Source organism: Gymnodraco acuticeps, unplaced genomic scaffold (genome assembly GCF_902827175.1).
Source record: "Gymnodraco acuticeps unplaced genomic scaffold, fGymAcu1.1, whole genome shotgun sequence".
In the NCBI taxonomy this organism is placed as follows: domain Eukaryota; kingdom Metazoa; phylum Chordata; class Actinopteri; order Perciformes; family Bathydraconidae; genus Gymnodraco; species Gymnodraco acuticeps.
The window spans coordinates 786,266-803,350 of NW_022992289.1; the positions used below are offsets into that span (position 1 = coordinate 786,266).

Below are 17,085 nucleotides of genomic sequence, written 5' to 3' on the forward strand. Positions count from 1 at the left end.
TCTGTCTCCCTATTGAATTGTTTATCATCCCCTGATGTTTGCTTGATCTATGTTACCCTCAGTTTATGAGGCTGTACTTTTTCAAACACAAAAGAGAGATGGTCCAGCACTCGGCCATGAAGTCGGTCAGATATGTGTTTTTAGCTCGTGGGAATAATGGCCTTGTGACGCCGCATGTCTTTCATTATTATTTCAGTGTGACTGATGAGTCTGATGTCACGAGCAGACAGGGAGACAGAGATTGAAAAGTAAGAATCACAGCTGCCGTCAGTGGAGGGTGAAGGTGAGTCACTGGCCTCCCCTCCATGTTTCATCTTCATGTCTGAGGGCTAACACACACACACACACACACACACACACACACACACACACACACACACACACACACACACACACACACACACACACACACACACACACACACACACCAGGATTTCCGCTAAGATATTTTCTCGCCGGTCAAATGTCCAGACAGAATTTATTTTACCGGACAAATTTGAAACTTAACGGTCATGTTTCAATAATAATAATAAGAATTGTGTAGCAGAGTTTCCGTTAGCAGGTAATTACCGGATTAGGACCGGATATGCTGATGTTTAAAACTCAGTTAATGGGAGTCATTTTTATATTGCTTCAGTTTATAATCGTAACAGATGGGAAAAATTCAGATTAATTTTTCAATAAATGATTCCGCAAACAACATAATTATTACATTCAAATAAACTACTTGTAGTAGATGAAGTACATTATTCAAAAGTTTACATTAACTTTGAATAATAACACGGGAGAAACGGATCCTCTCTTTTCCCCTCTCCCTCCCTCTCTCTCCTGACAGCCCGTCAGTTCCTCATGCAGCTCACTAAACAGTGGGCGGGGCTTCAGGTGATTATGCAGCAGCTGATCTGATCTCTCGCGTCCTGCGTTTATGTCCTTATCGATCAGATCCAGCTCTCCTGATCGGCCTTTATAGAGAGCACAGATCAAACTATTAAGAGTGAATATCGGCCGATAATGATCGGCGGCCAATCGATAGGAGCATCGGACATTTTGACCGGCAGGTTTTGAATTTACCGATTTTTATTACATTTTACCAGCTAAAAACCGGTAATTACCGGCTAACGGAAACCCTGACACACACACACACACACACGCTTTTACCTTGTTTTTGTTATCTATAGAAAAACTACTGAATGCAGTACTGTTGGTAAACATCTTTTATTGAGTGGAATGACACATTTCCATCATGTGCAAACAAATCCTATTAACAACATCAGTGCTAAATTATTAGTCAATTAGTCCTTCAAAAGGAAATACATTTTTAACAGTTGAGTAACCCTTTGAAAGGCATGTTCGACATGATAAATGGGACTTCTTCTGAGAGTACAGATTGATACCACTGTCATGTCTGTACAGTAAATATGCAGCTGAGTCTGCAGCTGGTTAGCTTAGCATAGAAACAGAAATGAGAGCCAGGCAGTGGTGGAAGACGGATTAAAATCCTATATCAGTTCAAATATAAAATAGTCCTAAAAATACTCAAATAAATGTTCAGAATTCAAGATGTTACTTAACTAGTTTTATCAGCAACATCTACCTAAAGTATCAGAAGGAAAAGACAGCGATCTGCATGATGGCTCCTCTCAATGCGGTAGGATTTTATATAATTCTGTTTTTATAACATACAACATACACGAGACAGTATTTAAGGGATTCATCAATGAAGAGCCAAATTGAGATAAGCGTCAAATAACTTTTCCCTCCTTGGAATATAAGCAGAAAGTAGTATAACAGAGGAATACTCTAGTACAAGTTTGACATACTTGTACTTTACTTATGACAGTACTTAGTTAATATACTTGGTTATATTACACCACCATCCAAAGATCACTAGGTAGTACATTATATTTTAAGTTTTCTTCTATAAAACACAGGTTGATGTTTTATCTTTAGTGCTTTTGGCTGGGACTAAAAGTAGTCAGGCATGTAAGCCCCCGGTAAAACAGCCAATGGTCTTGTCTTTCAATTTTCACTTCATGCTAAGCTACTGTAAGCATCTGCTGGCTTCAGCTACATTGTTACTGTACAGATATGAGAGATAAGTCAAACTGAATATCTGCATGAAGAGAGTAATACCAAACCTTATCCATGAAGCATGAAACATAGTGTTCACTGGTGTCACCTTGTTGATTGTGAGGCTTTTCTCTGTTATACAGTTATACCAATTTAATATCTTTGTCTGTTGTTTGTTCAAAAGCAGCAGTCTGAAAATGTCACCTTGGGCTCCGGGAAATGGTGACTAATTTCTGACATTCAACAATTAATCTAAAATGAAAATAGCTTGCAGCCCAAAAAGACAAGCTGAGTGTGTGTATCACTCCGCTGATAAACACTGCTGTGCACACAGATGAGTAAACCAACACATCTCTGTGTCTCTCCTCGAGCAGCAGGACTCTCAGTACAGTAGCATCACTCCTGCAGCTCTTTGTGATGGATGAAAAGTAATCGCCGCGTCTACGATGTGTGAGCGCCTCTGTGTCTGACCCACGGCATTCCTCCTCTCATTACTTACATTACAGAGATGAGGGGGAAATCAATACGGACTTGGGACCAGAATCATTAAGATAAGCACAGGTCTCTACACTTTCTGCAGACACCTGATTCTTATTCATGGAGGAGAAAATAGAGGATCTCAGATAGAGGAAGGGCTAGTCTACAAGCCGCATACACTCCATCAAATGAGAGGAGAGTGCTATACAACACAATCAAGAGACGAGAAGACGGACACATCACATACTCATCAGTTTAACAAAAAACTGCAATTTTCCTGCGAGGAGATACAGGCGCTGTAGAGTAGGATGGATGGCGCCGCTGCATCCCTGCTCTCCATTTTAATCTCCCACTTGTCTTGTGTGACATGGCTGTGTATTTACATGGAAATCTGGCTTGTAGCTTTATAAATTGCACTATTAGGTGCTGACAGGAGCCCACAAGGCCTTATGATACATACGTACGGGCCAGGAGGCACACACACACGAGATAAAAACTTTCCAGTATGTCACTCAGGCGCGGTGCAAAGTTTGACTTGTTTGACACTTGTGAGTTTACAATGCGCACATCTGAAAGGTAGTCAAAATGAAAGTCAGAAAAGTGATTCATACCGGATTTGTTGCACGGCACAAAGAATCGGATCCAACTTGACCTCTTCACATTTTGAGTACAGAGAGAATTATGGTGATGAATCATACTTGGACTTTAACTACACTATTATAGTTATTCATGTGGCACTGTCTCCAGCACCACATTGTTAGATTAGGTACATTGCAATGGTATTTTTCTTTCAGAGCACTGTGAGCCTTGAATTCTGCAAAGGTCCTTCATCCAGCAGAGGCTTTGTGGAGAGCCCAAACTCAAGTTAGTATCCGCTGCGATCCCTCAGGTACACACACACACCCACAGATACACACACACGAGGAGGATCCACAGTAAGACACTGCATGCATTGAGAGTGTGTAATGATGTTTCTCTTTGTATAAAATCACTTTACAAAGTTGTACGATGGATGTTCAACTTTGAACTCAGTAAACCGAACACACTGCTGGAGCTGGAGAAATGTTCGCACCAAACATCCAGCAGGATTCTTCTTCTGTGGTAACTATATCTTGCCTTCTTCATGTTTCATCCTTCTCTGATAAGTGTCCAGCAGCCTTCAATGCAAACACTTCCCCATCTTTAGTCTTTTTCCTAGATGAATCTCTAAAGTACTTTTCTCCCTCCCAACACAGGTCACGTCTTCTGGGGTACCAGGGGCGCCGCGGTGGCTGTGGCTTCTAGAGTCTGGTTGGCTGGGAGCGGAGGGGGTGTCCAGTCGGGCTGGTAGAAGTGGATGTCAAAAGTCCGAGCCCACTTAGCAAAGACCCTCTTCTCTGTGATGAAGCGGTGGTGGCTGCCCCTCCGCCCGCGCTCATGGGAGATGTACATGGCGCACTCGTCTGGACCCCGCGGCTCGTAGTAGTGGTACGGGACGGAGTGTTGCTGCGGCTCCCTGCAGAAATACAGAATAATTATAATACGTTTATTTAGTGTTGGGAAAATACTGAATGTACTCTCCCAATATCAGAGTCCACATGGTAACAAAGGTATCCCAACTGTAGCTGTGTACATGACAATAGTTGTACCAAATGCTCTGTACTGTATGTGATGACTACTTCCATTCTTGCAAGGATAATAAATACATGTATCCTGATTATTGAAGCTCAAGCTGGTGACGAGTGAACATTTAGTATAGCACCTTTCACAGAAATAGAATTCACAAGCCTTCTACAGAGACAGCAGAGCGGGTGTCAATAGGGGGGGGGCTCCGTAGTGTGGAGCACCACTTGAAAGATACGGTCACCTTTAGTAGCAGAGGGGGTTGACATTTAAAAACGCTTTGAGTCACTTCAGCTTCAGTGTTTTTTATGTATTGTTTAAAGAGGTGGACTGATTCATTTATTTGTTCGTCTCTGCATGGATTACTTAACCACATTTAATAGCTTTTTAAATGCCACCTGCAGCTCATGACTAAATGAAAAAGACAAATGAAGAAACAAAGTTTAAGCATGAATAATGAAAGTTATGACAAAAGAGCCTCCATTCAAAGGGCACGAACAGCCAGCGTTTTATATTCACACGTTACATTATCACATCATGTATGAGTTCTCTTCTTACATCGGGTGGTCTATACAAAGATGTGTTACTAATTGCTGCCTGATTTCAAATATGTAAATCCCACTCCCCGGGATACTTATCATGCACAAACTCTACAACTATAAATGTGGCTTTTATTCTGTTGTTAATCTAGGTATAGATGACTATTTCTTATCAATGTTGATTCAGTAAAACATGTTTAATGAGGATTCAAAAATGTACCTCGTTGGATTTTTTTGGAATGTGATTATGCTTTTTTCCAACCAGAATATGCACCGCACATGCATACACAACAACAAGTCACAGTATAGTAAGTTAAAACATGTCTAAAATGATGGGAAATGTCATTATATACATGTCAAAAAAAGTTTCATAGTATTGTAGGTCGAAAACAAATGTCATAATATAGTATGTCATAAAAAGAAATAAAAAAGGTATCGTAATAAAAGAAAATGTAATATTGGTGATTGGATTTAGTTTACAAAAAGTCAAAGTAAAGTGTCTGAGAAAAGTAAAAAGGTCAGTATAGTTTTCAGATTGGAAGCTACAGTAAGCTAACCCAGCTAGACCTCAGGCTATTCCACTACCCAGCATGCACCAGGCTGATGTGCTCTTCTGTCCGACCGCTGGAAGAAGCACAGACTTAAAGGTCACCTATTATACTGTTTTTCATCAATATATTATAGGTCTCAGATATATACAAACATGTCTCTGAAGTGTTTGGCTCCAAACACCAAACAGATCATTGCATTACCCATAATCCCCTCTGTTTCAGCCCTTCTTCAAAAGTGCTGATTCTCTGTCTGTTACTTTAGATGAAAATAAGGAGCCGCTCCCCACGCCCCTCTGAGAGAGATTTGGTTAAAAAGAACACAATGGTGCTCTAGGAGGAGATTCAGGAGATAAGGTGGGGGGGGGGGGGGGGGGGGGTACCATGGTTGCTGATTGGCTAATGGTTACTCAAGCCAAAACATCGTTATGACATCATAAAGTGGGCAAAATCTGATAAGCTCATTTTCAGACAGGTTTTTATAGAAATGGATCAAAAAGAGAGAGAATCTTTTTTCCTGAAACTTTCAGAGTCTCTTTCCACAGAGGGGACACATGTTGATGTAGAAGAGACATGAAGAAGAGGGGACACATGTTGATGTAGAAGAGACATGAAGAAGAGGGGACACATGTTGATGTAGAAGAGACATGAAGAAGAGGGGACACATGTTGATGTAGAAGAGACATGAAGAAGAGGGGACACATGGTGATGAAGAAGAGACATGAAGAAGAGGGGACACATGTTGATGTAGAAGAGACATGAAGAAGAGGGGACACATGGTGATGTAGAAGAGACATGAAGAAGAGGGGACACATGTTGATGTAGAAGAGACATGAAGAAGAGGGGACACATGTTGATGTAGAAGAGACATGAAGAAGAGGGGACACATGTTGATGTAGAAGAGACATGAAGAAGAGGGGACACATGTTGATGTAGAAGAGACATGAAGAAGAGGGGACACATGTTGATGAAGAAGAGACATGAAGAAAAGAGGACACATGGTGATGTAGAAGAGACATGAAGAAGAGGGGACACATGTTGATGAAGAAGAGACATGAAGAAGAGGGGACACATGGTGATGTAGAAGAGACATGAAGAAGAGGGGACACATGGTGATGTAGAAGAGACATGAAGAAGAGGGGACACATGTTGATGTAGAAGAGACATGAAGAAGAGGGGACACATGTTGATGAAGAAGATACATGAAGAAGAGGGGACACATGGTGATGTAGAAGAGACATGAAGAAGAGGGGACACATGTTGATGTAGAAGAGACATGAAGAAGAGGGGACACATGGTGATGTAGAAGAGACATGAAGAAGAGGGGACACATGGTGATGTAGAAGAGACATGAAGAAGAGGGGACACATGGTGATGTAGAAGAGACATGAAGAAGAGGGGACACATGGTGATGTAGAAGAGACATGAAGAAGAGGGGACACATGGTGATGTAGAAGAGACATGAAGAAGAGGGGACACATGTTGATGTAGAAGAGACATGAAGAAGAGGGGACACATGTTGATGTAGAAGAGACATGAAGAAGAGGGGACACATGTTGATGTAGAAGAGACATGAAGAAGAGGGGACACATGTTGATGTAGAAGAGACATGAAGAAGAGGGGACACATGTTGATGTAGAAGAGACATGAAGAAGAGGGGACACATGTTGATGAAGAAGAGACATGAAGAAAAGAGGACACATGGTGATGTAGAAGAGACATGAAGAAGAGGGGACACATGTTGATGAAGAAGAGACATGAAGAAGAGGGGACACATGGTGATGTAGAAGAGACATGAAGAAGAGGGGACACATGGTGATGTAGAAGAGACATGAAGAAGAGGGGACACATGTTGATGTAGAAGAGACATGAAGAAGAGGGGACACATGTTGATGAAGAAGATACATGAAGAAGAGGGGACACATGTTGATGTAGAAGAGACATGAAGAAGAGGGGACACATGGTGATGTAGAAGAGACATGAAGAAGAGGGGACACATGGTGATGTAGAAGAGACATGAAGAAGAGGGGACACATGGTGATGTAGAAGAGACATGAAGAAGAGGGGACACATGGTGATGTAGAAGAGACATGAAGAAGAGGGGACACATGGTGATGTAGAAGAGACATGAAGAAGAGGGGACACATGGTGATGTAGAAGAGACATGAAGAAGAGGGGACACATGTTGATGTAGAAGAGACATGAAGAAGAGGGGACACATGTTGATGTAGAAGAGACATGAAGAAGAGGGGACACATGTTGATGTAGAAGAGACATGAAGAAGAGGGGACACATGGTGATGTAGAAGAGACATGAAGAAGAGGGGACACATGTTGATGTAGAAGAGACATGAAGAAGAGGGGACACATGATGATGTAGAAGAGACATGAAGAAGAGGGGAAACATGTTGATGTAGAAGAGACATGAAGAAGAGGGGACACATGTTGATGAAGAAGAGACATGAAGAAGAGGGGACACATGGTGATGTAGAAGAGACATGAAGAAGAGGGGACACATGGTGATGTAGAAGAGACACGAAGAAGAGGGGACACATGGTGATGTAGAAGAGACACGAAGAAGAGGGGACACATGTTGATTTAGAAGAGACACGAAGAAGAGGGGACACATGTTGATGTAGAAGAGACACGAAGAAGAGGGGACACATGTTGATGAAGAAGAGACACGAAGAAGAGGGGACACATGGTGATGTAGAAGAGACACGAAGAAGAGGGGACACATGGTGATGTAGAGGAGACACGAAGAAGAGGGGACACATGGTGATGTAGAAGAGACATGAAGAAGAGGGGACACATGTTGATGTAGAAGAGACATGAAGAAGAGGGGACACATGGTGATGTAGAAGAGACATGAAGAAGAGGGGACACATGTTGATGTAGAAGAGACATGAAGAAGAGGGGACACATGTTGATGTAGAAGAGACATGAAGAAGAGGGGACACATGGTGATGTAGAAGAGACATGAAGAAGAGGGGACACATGTTGATGTAGAAGAGACATGAAGAAGAGGGGACACATGTTGATGAAGAAGAGACATGAAGAAGAGGGGACACATGGTGATGTAGAAGAGACATGAAGAAGAGGGGACACATGGTGATGTAGAAGAGACATGATGAAGAGGGGACACATGGTGATGTAGAAGAGACATGAAGAAGAGGGGACACATGTTGATGTAGAAGAGACATGAAGAAGAGGGGACACATGTTGATGTAGAAGAGACATGAAGAAGAGGGGACACATGTTGATGTAGAAGAGACATGAAGAAGAGGGGACACATGTTGATGAAGAAGAGACATGAAGAAGAGGGGACACATGTTGATGTAGAGGAGACATGGAGAAGAGGGGACACATGTTGATGTAGAAGAGACATGAAGAAGAGGGGACACATGTTGATGTAGAAGAGACATGGAGAAGAGGGGACACATGTTGATGAAGAAGAGACATGAAGAAGAGGGGACACATGTTGATGTAGAGGAGACATGGAGAAGAGGGGACACATGTTGATGTAGAGGAGACATGGAGAAGAGGGGACACATGTTGATGTAGAAGAGACATGAAGAAGAGGGGACACATGTTGATGTAGAAGAGACATGGAGAAGAGGGGACACATGTTGATGTAGAGGAGACATGGAGAAGAGGGGACACATGTTGATGTAGAAGAGACATGAAGAAGAGGGGACACATGGTGATGTAGAAGAGACATGAAGAAGAGGGGACACATGTTGATGTAGAAGAGACATGAAGAAGAAGGGACACATGGTGATGTAGAGGAGACATGAAGAAGAGGGGACACATGTTGATGTAGAAGAGACATGAAGAAGAGGGGACACATGTTGATGTAGAAGAGACATGAAGAAGAAGGGACACATGGTGATGTAGAGGAGACATGAAGAAGAGGGGACACATGGTGATGTAGAAGAGACATGAAGAAGAAGGGACACATGGTGATGTAGAGGAGACATGAAGAAGAGGGGACACATGTTGATGTAGAAGAGACATGAAGAAGAGGGGACACATGTTGATGTAGAAGAGACATGAAGAAGAGGGGACACATGTTGATGTAGAGAGACATGAAGAAGAGGGGACACATGTTGATGTAGAAGAGACATGAAGAAGAAGGGACACATGTTGATGTAGAAGAGACATGAAGAAGAGGGGACACATGTTGATGTAGAAGAGACATGAAGAAGAGGGGACACATGTTGATGTAGAAGAGACATGAAGAAGAGGGGACACATGTTGATGTAGAAGAGACATGAAGAAGAGGGGACACATGTTGATGTAGAAGAGACATGAAGAAGAGGGGACACATGTTGATGTAGAAGAGACATGAAGAAGAGGGGACACATGGTGATGTAGAAGAGACATGAAGAAGAGGGGACACATGGTGATGTAGAAGAGACATGAAGAAGAGGGGACACATGGTGATGTAGAAGAGACATGAAGAAGAGGGGACACATGTTGATGTAGAAGAGACATGAAGAAGAGGGGACACATGTTGATGTAGAAGAGACATGAAGAAGAGGGGACACATGGTGATGTAGAAGAGACATGAAGAAGAGGGGACACATGGTGATGTAGAAGAGACATGGAGAAGAGGGGACACATGGTGATGTAGAAGAGACATGAAGAAGAGGGGACACATGTTGATGTAGAGGAGACATGAAGAAGAGGGGACACATGGTGATGTAGAAGAGACATGAAGAAGAGGGGACACATGGTGATGTAGAAGAGACATGGAGAAGAGGGGACACATGGTGATGTAGAAGAGACATGAAGAAGAGGGGACACATGGTGATGTAGAGGAGACATGAAGAAGAGGATTTTGCATAACAGGTCCCCTTTAAGGAATACTACAGTTTTTATTTTGCCTTGTTTGTTTTTCAGCATTTAACGAAAAACTGCATTTCATTGTGCAATCCTGTGTTGCAGAATGACAGGAAATGATCCCTGTACTAAAGTCGTGGTAGAGTATGTCATAAAGTAATGTAATTCAAATGTTATGCTGTAGTATGTCATTAAAAGTCATGCTACATTAATAAACATACTTAGCAGAAAGTCACTGTCTACCCTTCATTAAGAATTTAAATAATGTAAAATGTCGACAAAACACATTATGATTGTCAGTTGGATCACATCCAGTAACATCTGCAGACTTCACTTGTAACGACTTATAGTGATTGCCAAATATGAGCTTAGACAACCATTTGTTCAAAGAAATGAACCGACATCTCTCTCCTCATTATAAGATTGGACTTGTGCCTATACCCAAAATGATTTAATCAATCAGCAGCGGGAACACAGATATACTGAGCATTTTACAGTTTGTTCTTTTTTATTGAGAAATATAATAAGATTTGTTCCTTGTCCAATCAAATCCCCCAATTAAAGCGTTGGCTGAGATGAGCTGTAATTTCAAACCATCAAACTCGACTAATGAGACGCTTGTTGAGTTTGTTGCTATAGGAGCAGGACAGTCCCCCTCAGCTATGTATCCCATAATCCTTTGCATGTGTGCTAAAGGGGAGCAGTGTCATGGTCATGTTATTTTAAACTGCTCAGTGAAAAGAGAGGGAAATATTATTGTGTTCTGAGATTTATGAAAGGTAAAAAATCCCCTTTTCTTTTTTCAAAATACTCAGTGGGAAAAATATCAGTGGGTCTGACCTTGGATTATTTAACCTGGATTTTGGTTTTGTGTTCACTCTGTTTTAAAGTAAGTTCCATTTTGTTTGTAATTGTCTGATTATTTCCATTTCCTCCACATGGCCCGTACTATTATTTTTTCAACCTGAAAGAATCCTAATGTGTCCTTGAAAAGTTGAAATAAAGAAAAGGAAAAAGGATTCCAGTTGCCCCTCAAGCCTCTCAAATGGGCAAACACTCAAATAAATGCCAAAAACCCAGAGAACTTGACAATACTTATCAGAATAAAAGTATGTTAAATAACACTGCTACCGAGTTAATAACTCTACTTTACTCAGTGGAGGCTCGTCCATTGAGGAGAGGGAGGACCATCCTCCCTACAATTTCAGAGAAAAATAAACTTTGAAGAGAACAATAAATACACCTCAATTTAAAAGATAAGTCTGTTAAAATACAGATAATAGCCCTGGCTTTGGGACTGAAATGGGGCTAGAGAGGACGAGCCTGGGCGGGTTTAGCCAGAGGCTCTGGATTGGGCGCCTATATCATCAGTGAACCAATCAGCGGATCTGACTGCGCATCAGAGTGTTGATGGGGAGGGTCATCAGCGATATCAGAGTTTTTTTTAACCGGGGAACAGGGGCGCTGCGCCCTCTTACCAAAATCAATTCCTTGAATTAGGCTTTGATTATGTTCTGGCCCGCCATCTTGCGGCTCAGCAAAAATATTGGCCCAAGGCCAAACTTACTTGCCTACCCCTGCTGTACAGTATGTTGAACAAAGCTTCTTCACACACTGTGCAATGATGTGGCCATACAGAGGAGCAGAGTGAGAGCCCTGCTCTCTCTTTTATCTCACATGCACACAAATACTAAAACTGTGTGAGAAGAATTATTCTTCATTTTTACTAATCTTCAGGCAATTTAAGCAATCAGAAATCATCTCCAGTCACAGTGACATTTTATCTATCAGCTGCCTGAATACATTTAGTTTGAATCTTTCTTATCAGGGCGATGTGCTGCTATGAATTTCTATCCACTTAGAGCGACTGCATTTACACCTCTGCTCAGAGATGGCAAAAGTACACACATCCTTTACTCAAGTAGAAGTACAGATACACGTGTTTAAAAATACTCTGGTAAAAGTAGAAGTATTGACTAAACTTCTTTACTCAAGTAAAAGTAAAGAGGGCTTTGAAATGTACTTCAGTAAAAAGTACCCATAACTAGCAGCTGTTTTAAAGAGTACCTGACCTCCCTTTATATTAATAGAACAATAATGTCATTGTTAGCTAATGAATGTTTCCATGCTGAACAACGGCAACAAGACAACGTTTTCATTGGTCCCTCTTCTTTAGAGAAGCCTCAGTGATGGAGTTAGAGAGCTGATGGTGTTTCACATGCAGCTCCACAGCTCACCTGCAGAAGTCGGGGGCCACCATGCCGTACACGTTGATCCGGTCACACAGCTCCAGGGCGATGGTCATCGTGAACCAGCCGGTGCTCAGCCAGGAGTTAGAGACTCTTCTGCAGAGGAGAGAGGATCAGGCAGTTAGATGGATTTCATGCGTGGGAGATCACGAGGATTAAAAATGTACCTCGTTGGATTTGTATGGAATGTGATAAACTGGGATAGATATTTAGAAAATCTCACATTGGCATATTATGGCAGAATAAAGATTTATCTCGATCCAGAGGTCGATTTTTCAGACTGCAAGATCATTCTTCGCAGCTTCATTAAAATACAAATCTATCCTACGTATCGATGGATACAAATGAACCCTATAAAATAATCAAACCCTCAATCAGAGAGCAGTCTTGGTTTGCATGTGGTGCACAAAGTAGAGAAGACAAAGCTTCAGCTGCAGAACCATCTGCTTCACACTGGAGAGTTTTCAGTCTAGCCCCGAAGAACTGAGCAGAGTTTTCTGAGAAATGCTATTACGAAAGAAATATGAAATTATTTTTACATTGCATTAGATAGTCTCTCTACATTTAAATGCCCATCAGAGAGACCCGTCTCATAGGGTTTCTGTCAGATGAAGTAACATAACAGCCTGACTATCATGCATTTTTCAAGAATCCCTTGTTGGTTTTGAATAGATTAATGCCCCGGCCACACGAGGACGAAAACGGTCGTTTGCGTTAGTGTTTAGTGTCATATAGAACGTTCGGCCACACGAGGACGACCGAATACGGCACTAAACGACTGCGGAAACGATAACGGGTCCCAAGGTGGATTGAACGGCATATGCAACGCTCTGGGGGGTCCAACGGCTCCGTGTGTACGCCCTATACGATCATTTTCTGATAATGATGAGGCAATAGCCCCGCCTCTCCCCACCTCTGCTGCTCACCCCCTCGTCAAAGTAAACTGCACACTGAATTCAGATTATTTATCTTTCTCTCGATATGGACCTAAACGCGAGTGAAGTCTAATCTGACAGGACGGAGACACCTCTCAAACTACCTAAACTAGTTATAAATATGTTTATTTTTACTGTCGGCCGGGTCACTCATTACTGGATCAGCTGCTGCATGAGACAGACACTGACGCTGTCCGAAGAGAGGGAGGAAAAAGAGAGGCTCCGTGTATTTTATTATTATATTATATAGAGTCGTTATTCATTTGTTTTAAAGCTCAATAAATAACAAAGAAGACCTTTGACCGGCACTTTTATAATTTTGTCGGAAGATTTCAACTTTAATACACGTTGACTGGCGAAAAACTCTGCCCGGTTCCCTCGGCCCCCACCGCGGAGAATAAACAGAAGGGCAACCATGACAACCATGCTTCTTCGCTGCTTTTGTGGAAGAAGTTACAGCGCGACGTACAGGCTCCTGCATATGTACTGCAGCTTCTCCAGCGGTTGGAGCTAAACGGAGCGGTCTCGTATGGACAGACACTATCCGGATGACTATTGCGTGTGGACGGAAGCTTTTTTGCGATTGCGTTTGTGCTAATCCTATGCGTTTAGCCGTTTTCGTCCTCGTGTGGCCGGGGCATTAATGGGCTCCAGTCATAAAACTTCAAACACCACTCCTAAAAGGACTAAAAAAACATTCAGTTCAAAGTAAAATACTCAAACTAACATTAAACAAAATAACCAAAACTTTGATTCTGGGGATTTGACAGAAAAATGAATAAATAAGCCCTAATCAAAGTTAGCTGAAAAACGCAGACATAAGAACATGTTGAAATATAAAAGCACACTGTTTATCAGAAGCTTCTGTTATTCAGGCTGTGGAATAAAAACACTTTCTCTTAAAGTCGCCTTGAGAGGGTTTTCAAGTTAACTTTCTCACATTTGGGACAAGCCAATGTATTTCGGGTGTGTTTTGCAGAACTGATGATTAACCGACTGCAAATTGCCTTAATGGCCTGAATGGACAGCTAAAATGTTTTCGTTATTCCGTCAACTACTTTAGTCCAGACTGAAATATATTTACTTTTAAACAGATTTCCATGAAACGTTAGGCAGATATTCATGATCCTCAGGGGATGAACCCTGACAAACTTGTGGCTCACATTTAGGTTTTGGGTGAAAACACTTCATACATATTGAATGTGTGACCATGACATTTAACAATGGATATGATGGATAATCAATGACCATAGAGAAGAAAGTGTATCTTTCATTGGTGAACTCAAGATCTCTTATCTAGCGCCATCATCAGGTTCAAACTTAGATGTTTCCCAAATCTTTGGTTTGTGACCAAATAGCTGCAAAACCAATGACATTCCCAAACGTTTCAGCCATACAGCTATACAGTTAAGATTTAAACCATAAACTGTAATCATATTGTTTTGCTCGCAGACAATCACTGCAAGCGTTCTTCAATTAAATGCGACTTGTAATTGGAGTTAAAGTTGAACGCTTTCTGCAGAGTTGGGAGATCAGTGTCCCAAGATGCCTCCAAAATATGTCAAAGTATGGCTGTAGCACGGGGTAGCAAACCATCAGCATGATGACATTACTATGAGCATGTTAACATTTAGCTCAAAGCAGAGCATGGCATCTAGATCCTGTCTCACAAAGCAGTTGGGAGGAAAACTTGATGCTGGTCGGCTCGAAGCCACATCTGTAATCGCTGCCAAGCAGTGTGCGAACTATACCACGGTCTCCGGGGGAGCCGGGATTTATTTTTTTGCGGGGGGGGGGGGGGGGGTAAATGCTGATCCGTGCATTAATAGCAACAGCACAGACATAGGCCTATTATAAAGAGAAAATCTGTTGCACACGGGGTGGTGCCACAGGTCTACATTTACATGAAACGTCCCGATGGATCATGTTCATGTCAACAGATTTCCCGAGCATGTATGGGCTACGCAAACTTCAATCAACTTGATAATAAATAATCCACGGACCATCAATGTAACGTTTGACTGTTTAATTAAATCAACTTAAAATGACTCAAAAACAGGCTACATTGTTTCACATGGGCTATAGCCTATTATGGCTGTAGCCCACACAGAGCCGAACACACGCGATAAGAGCAGCCAGCGGCACCAACCATGAACAATATTAAATAGTAAAACCAGTGTGAACAAAATAAAAGCACTCATACCAGAAATAAAAGGACACATGAGAGAAAAAGGAAAGGCCTCACGTGTGCAAACTCATTTAGAGAAATTAATTCAACTGGGTGAAAAAGCCATTATTTCACATGAAATGTTGATTCCTTTACTCCCAGAGGATTAACTGAAGAAACAAAAGGAATGGTTTGCCAGTATCTTGGAATACAGTGAAAGCTTTCAGAGAGACATTAAACAGTGGTTAAAAGAGCCACAAGAGGATTTTACCACAATAACTGCTGCTGTGCTGGATATTCCAACAACAGATGACATGCAAGAGGATGTACAACCAAGTGACAGTGTGTCAAACGTGGAAATCGGAAGAAGAGCAACCCGATCACAAAATTCTGCTTTGGGGAAAAAGTCTGCAACTTCTACTGCTTCGTCTGCATGCCTTAAAACAGAGGCTGACTTGGCAGCTTTAATGGCAAGAAATAAACGATTAAAGGACAAACATGAACTGGAGGAAGAGGAGGAGCGAATAAGGAGCAAACTTCAGATGAGGAGGAACGAATAAGGAGGAGAAAGGAGCAACTTCAGATGGAGGAGGATATTGCAGCACACATTGCTAAATTAGATGTGTTGCAAACAGGGAGCATCCTAAGTGGGAAAAGTTCAAAGACAAGGCATTCGGATGGAATGAACTCTTACATTGAACAAAGAAACATTAAACCACAAGTCCTCTACACTGCTAAGGACAATATAAATGCTCCACAAATGTTGCTAAACCAAAGGGAGGCTAGCATTGACTTCTTCGATCCAACAACACGGCCTAATAAGAACATTTCACCTTGGTTCCTTTCCTCAGAGCCAGTATCCCAGAAAAAATCCACTTTGAAAACACAAATGAATTATGGAGATAGCTTGAACGCAAGTGAAGATCAAAACAACATACTGGGCATTATGAGAAAACAAAATGAAATAACCACACTGTTAATACAACAGCAATGCCTTTCATCCTTGCCAAAGAGAGAGATTCCAGTTTTTGATGGCGACCCGTTAAAATATCACACATTTATGAAGGCTTTTGAGAATGGTGTTGAGAAAAACACAAACAGCTACAGTGACCAACTCTACTTTCTGGAGCAGTACGCTCGGGGTCATCCCAAAGGACTTGTTGGAAGTTGCCAGCACATGGATCCAGAGAGGGGATACATCAAGGCTAAAGCTCTAATCCAGGAGCAGTTTGGAAATGAGCAGAAAGTGGCATCTGCTTATTTGCAAAAGGCTCTTTCATGGCCTCCTATAAGAACAGACGATGTTAAGGCTCTGCAAGACCACAGCTTCTTCCTTAGAGCGTGTGCAAACGCAATGGAAGAGGTGCAGTATTTGCATGAGCTTGACATGGCTGCGAATATGATGATCATAATAAGAAAGTTACCTTACCATTTCAGAGACAAGTGGAGAACTGTAGCCTGTGAGCTGCAGGAGAGGAACAGCCGCAGAGCAACATTCTTTGACATCACACACTTCATTGAGAGACAAGTTAAAATCTTAACTGACCCAGTATTTGGAAACATTCAAGATGCTCCCTTCATAACAACAAATACTGCTTTAAACAGATCACAGCCTCGCTCACATTTCGTAGGAACTAGCTTTGCCACCACTGTA

The 17,085-nt window shown here is 41.9% G+C and overlaps 1 protein-coding gene across 1 annotated transcript in view; it reads right to left on the reverse strand.

Moving 5' to 3' along the window:
* Positions 1–1,199: 1,199 nt before the first annotated feature.
* st6galnac5a (ST6 (alpha-N-acetyl-neuraminyl-2,3-beta-galactosyl-1,3)-N-acetylgalactosaminide alpha-2,6-sialyltransferase 5a) overlaps positions 1,200–17,085 on the reverse strand; it is a 47,213-nt gene continuing 31,327 nt past the window's right edge. Inside the window, exons 3-4 of the mRNA XM_034207822.1 lie at positions 12,318–12,425; positions 1,200–4,042 (exon numbers count right to left, since the gene is read on the reverse strand). Of these exons, the coding sequence (XP_034063713.1) occupies positions 3,784–4,042; positions 12,318–12,425 (367 nt within the window). The 3' untranslated portion in view covers positions 1,200–3,783. The remainder of the gene's footprint in view (positions 4,043–12,317; positions 12,426–17,085) is intronic.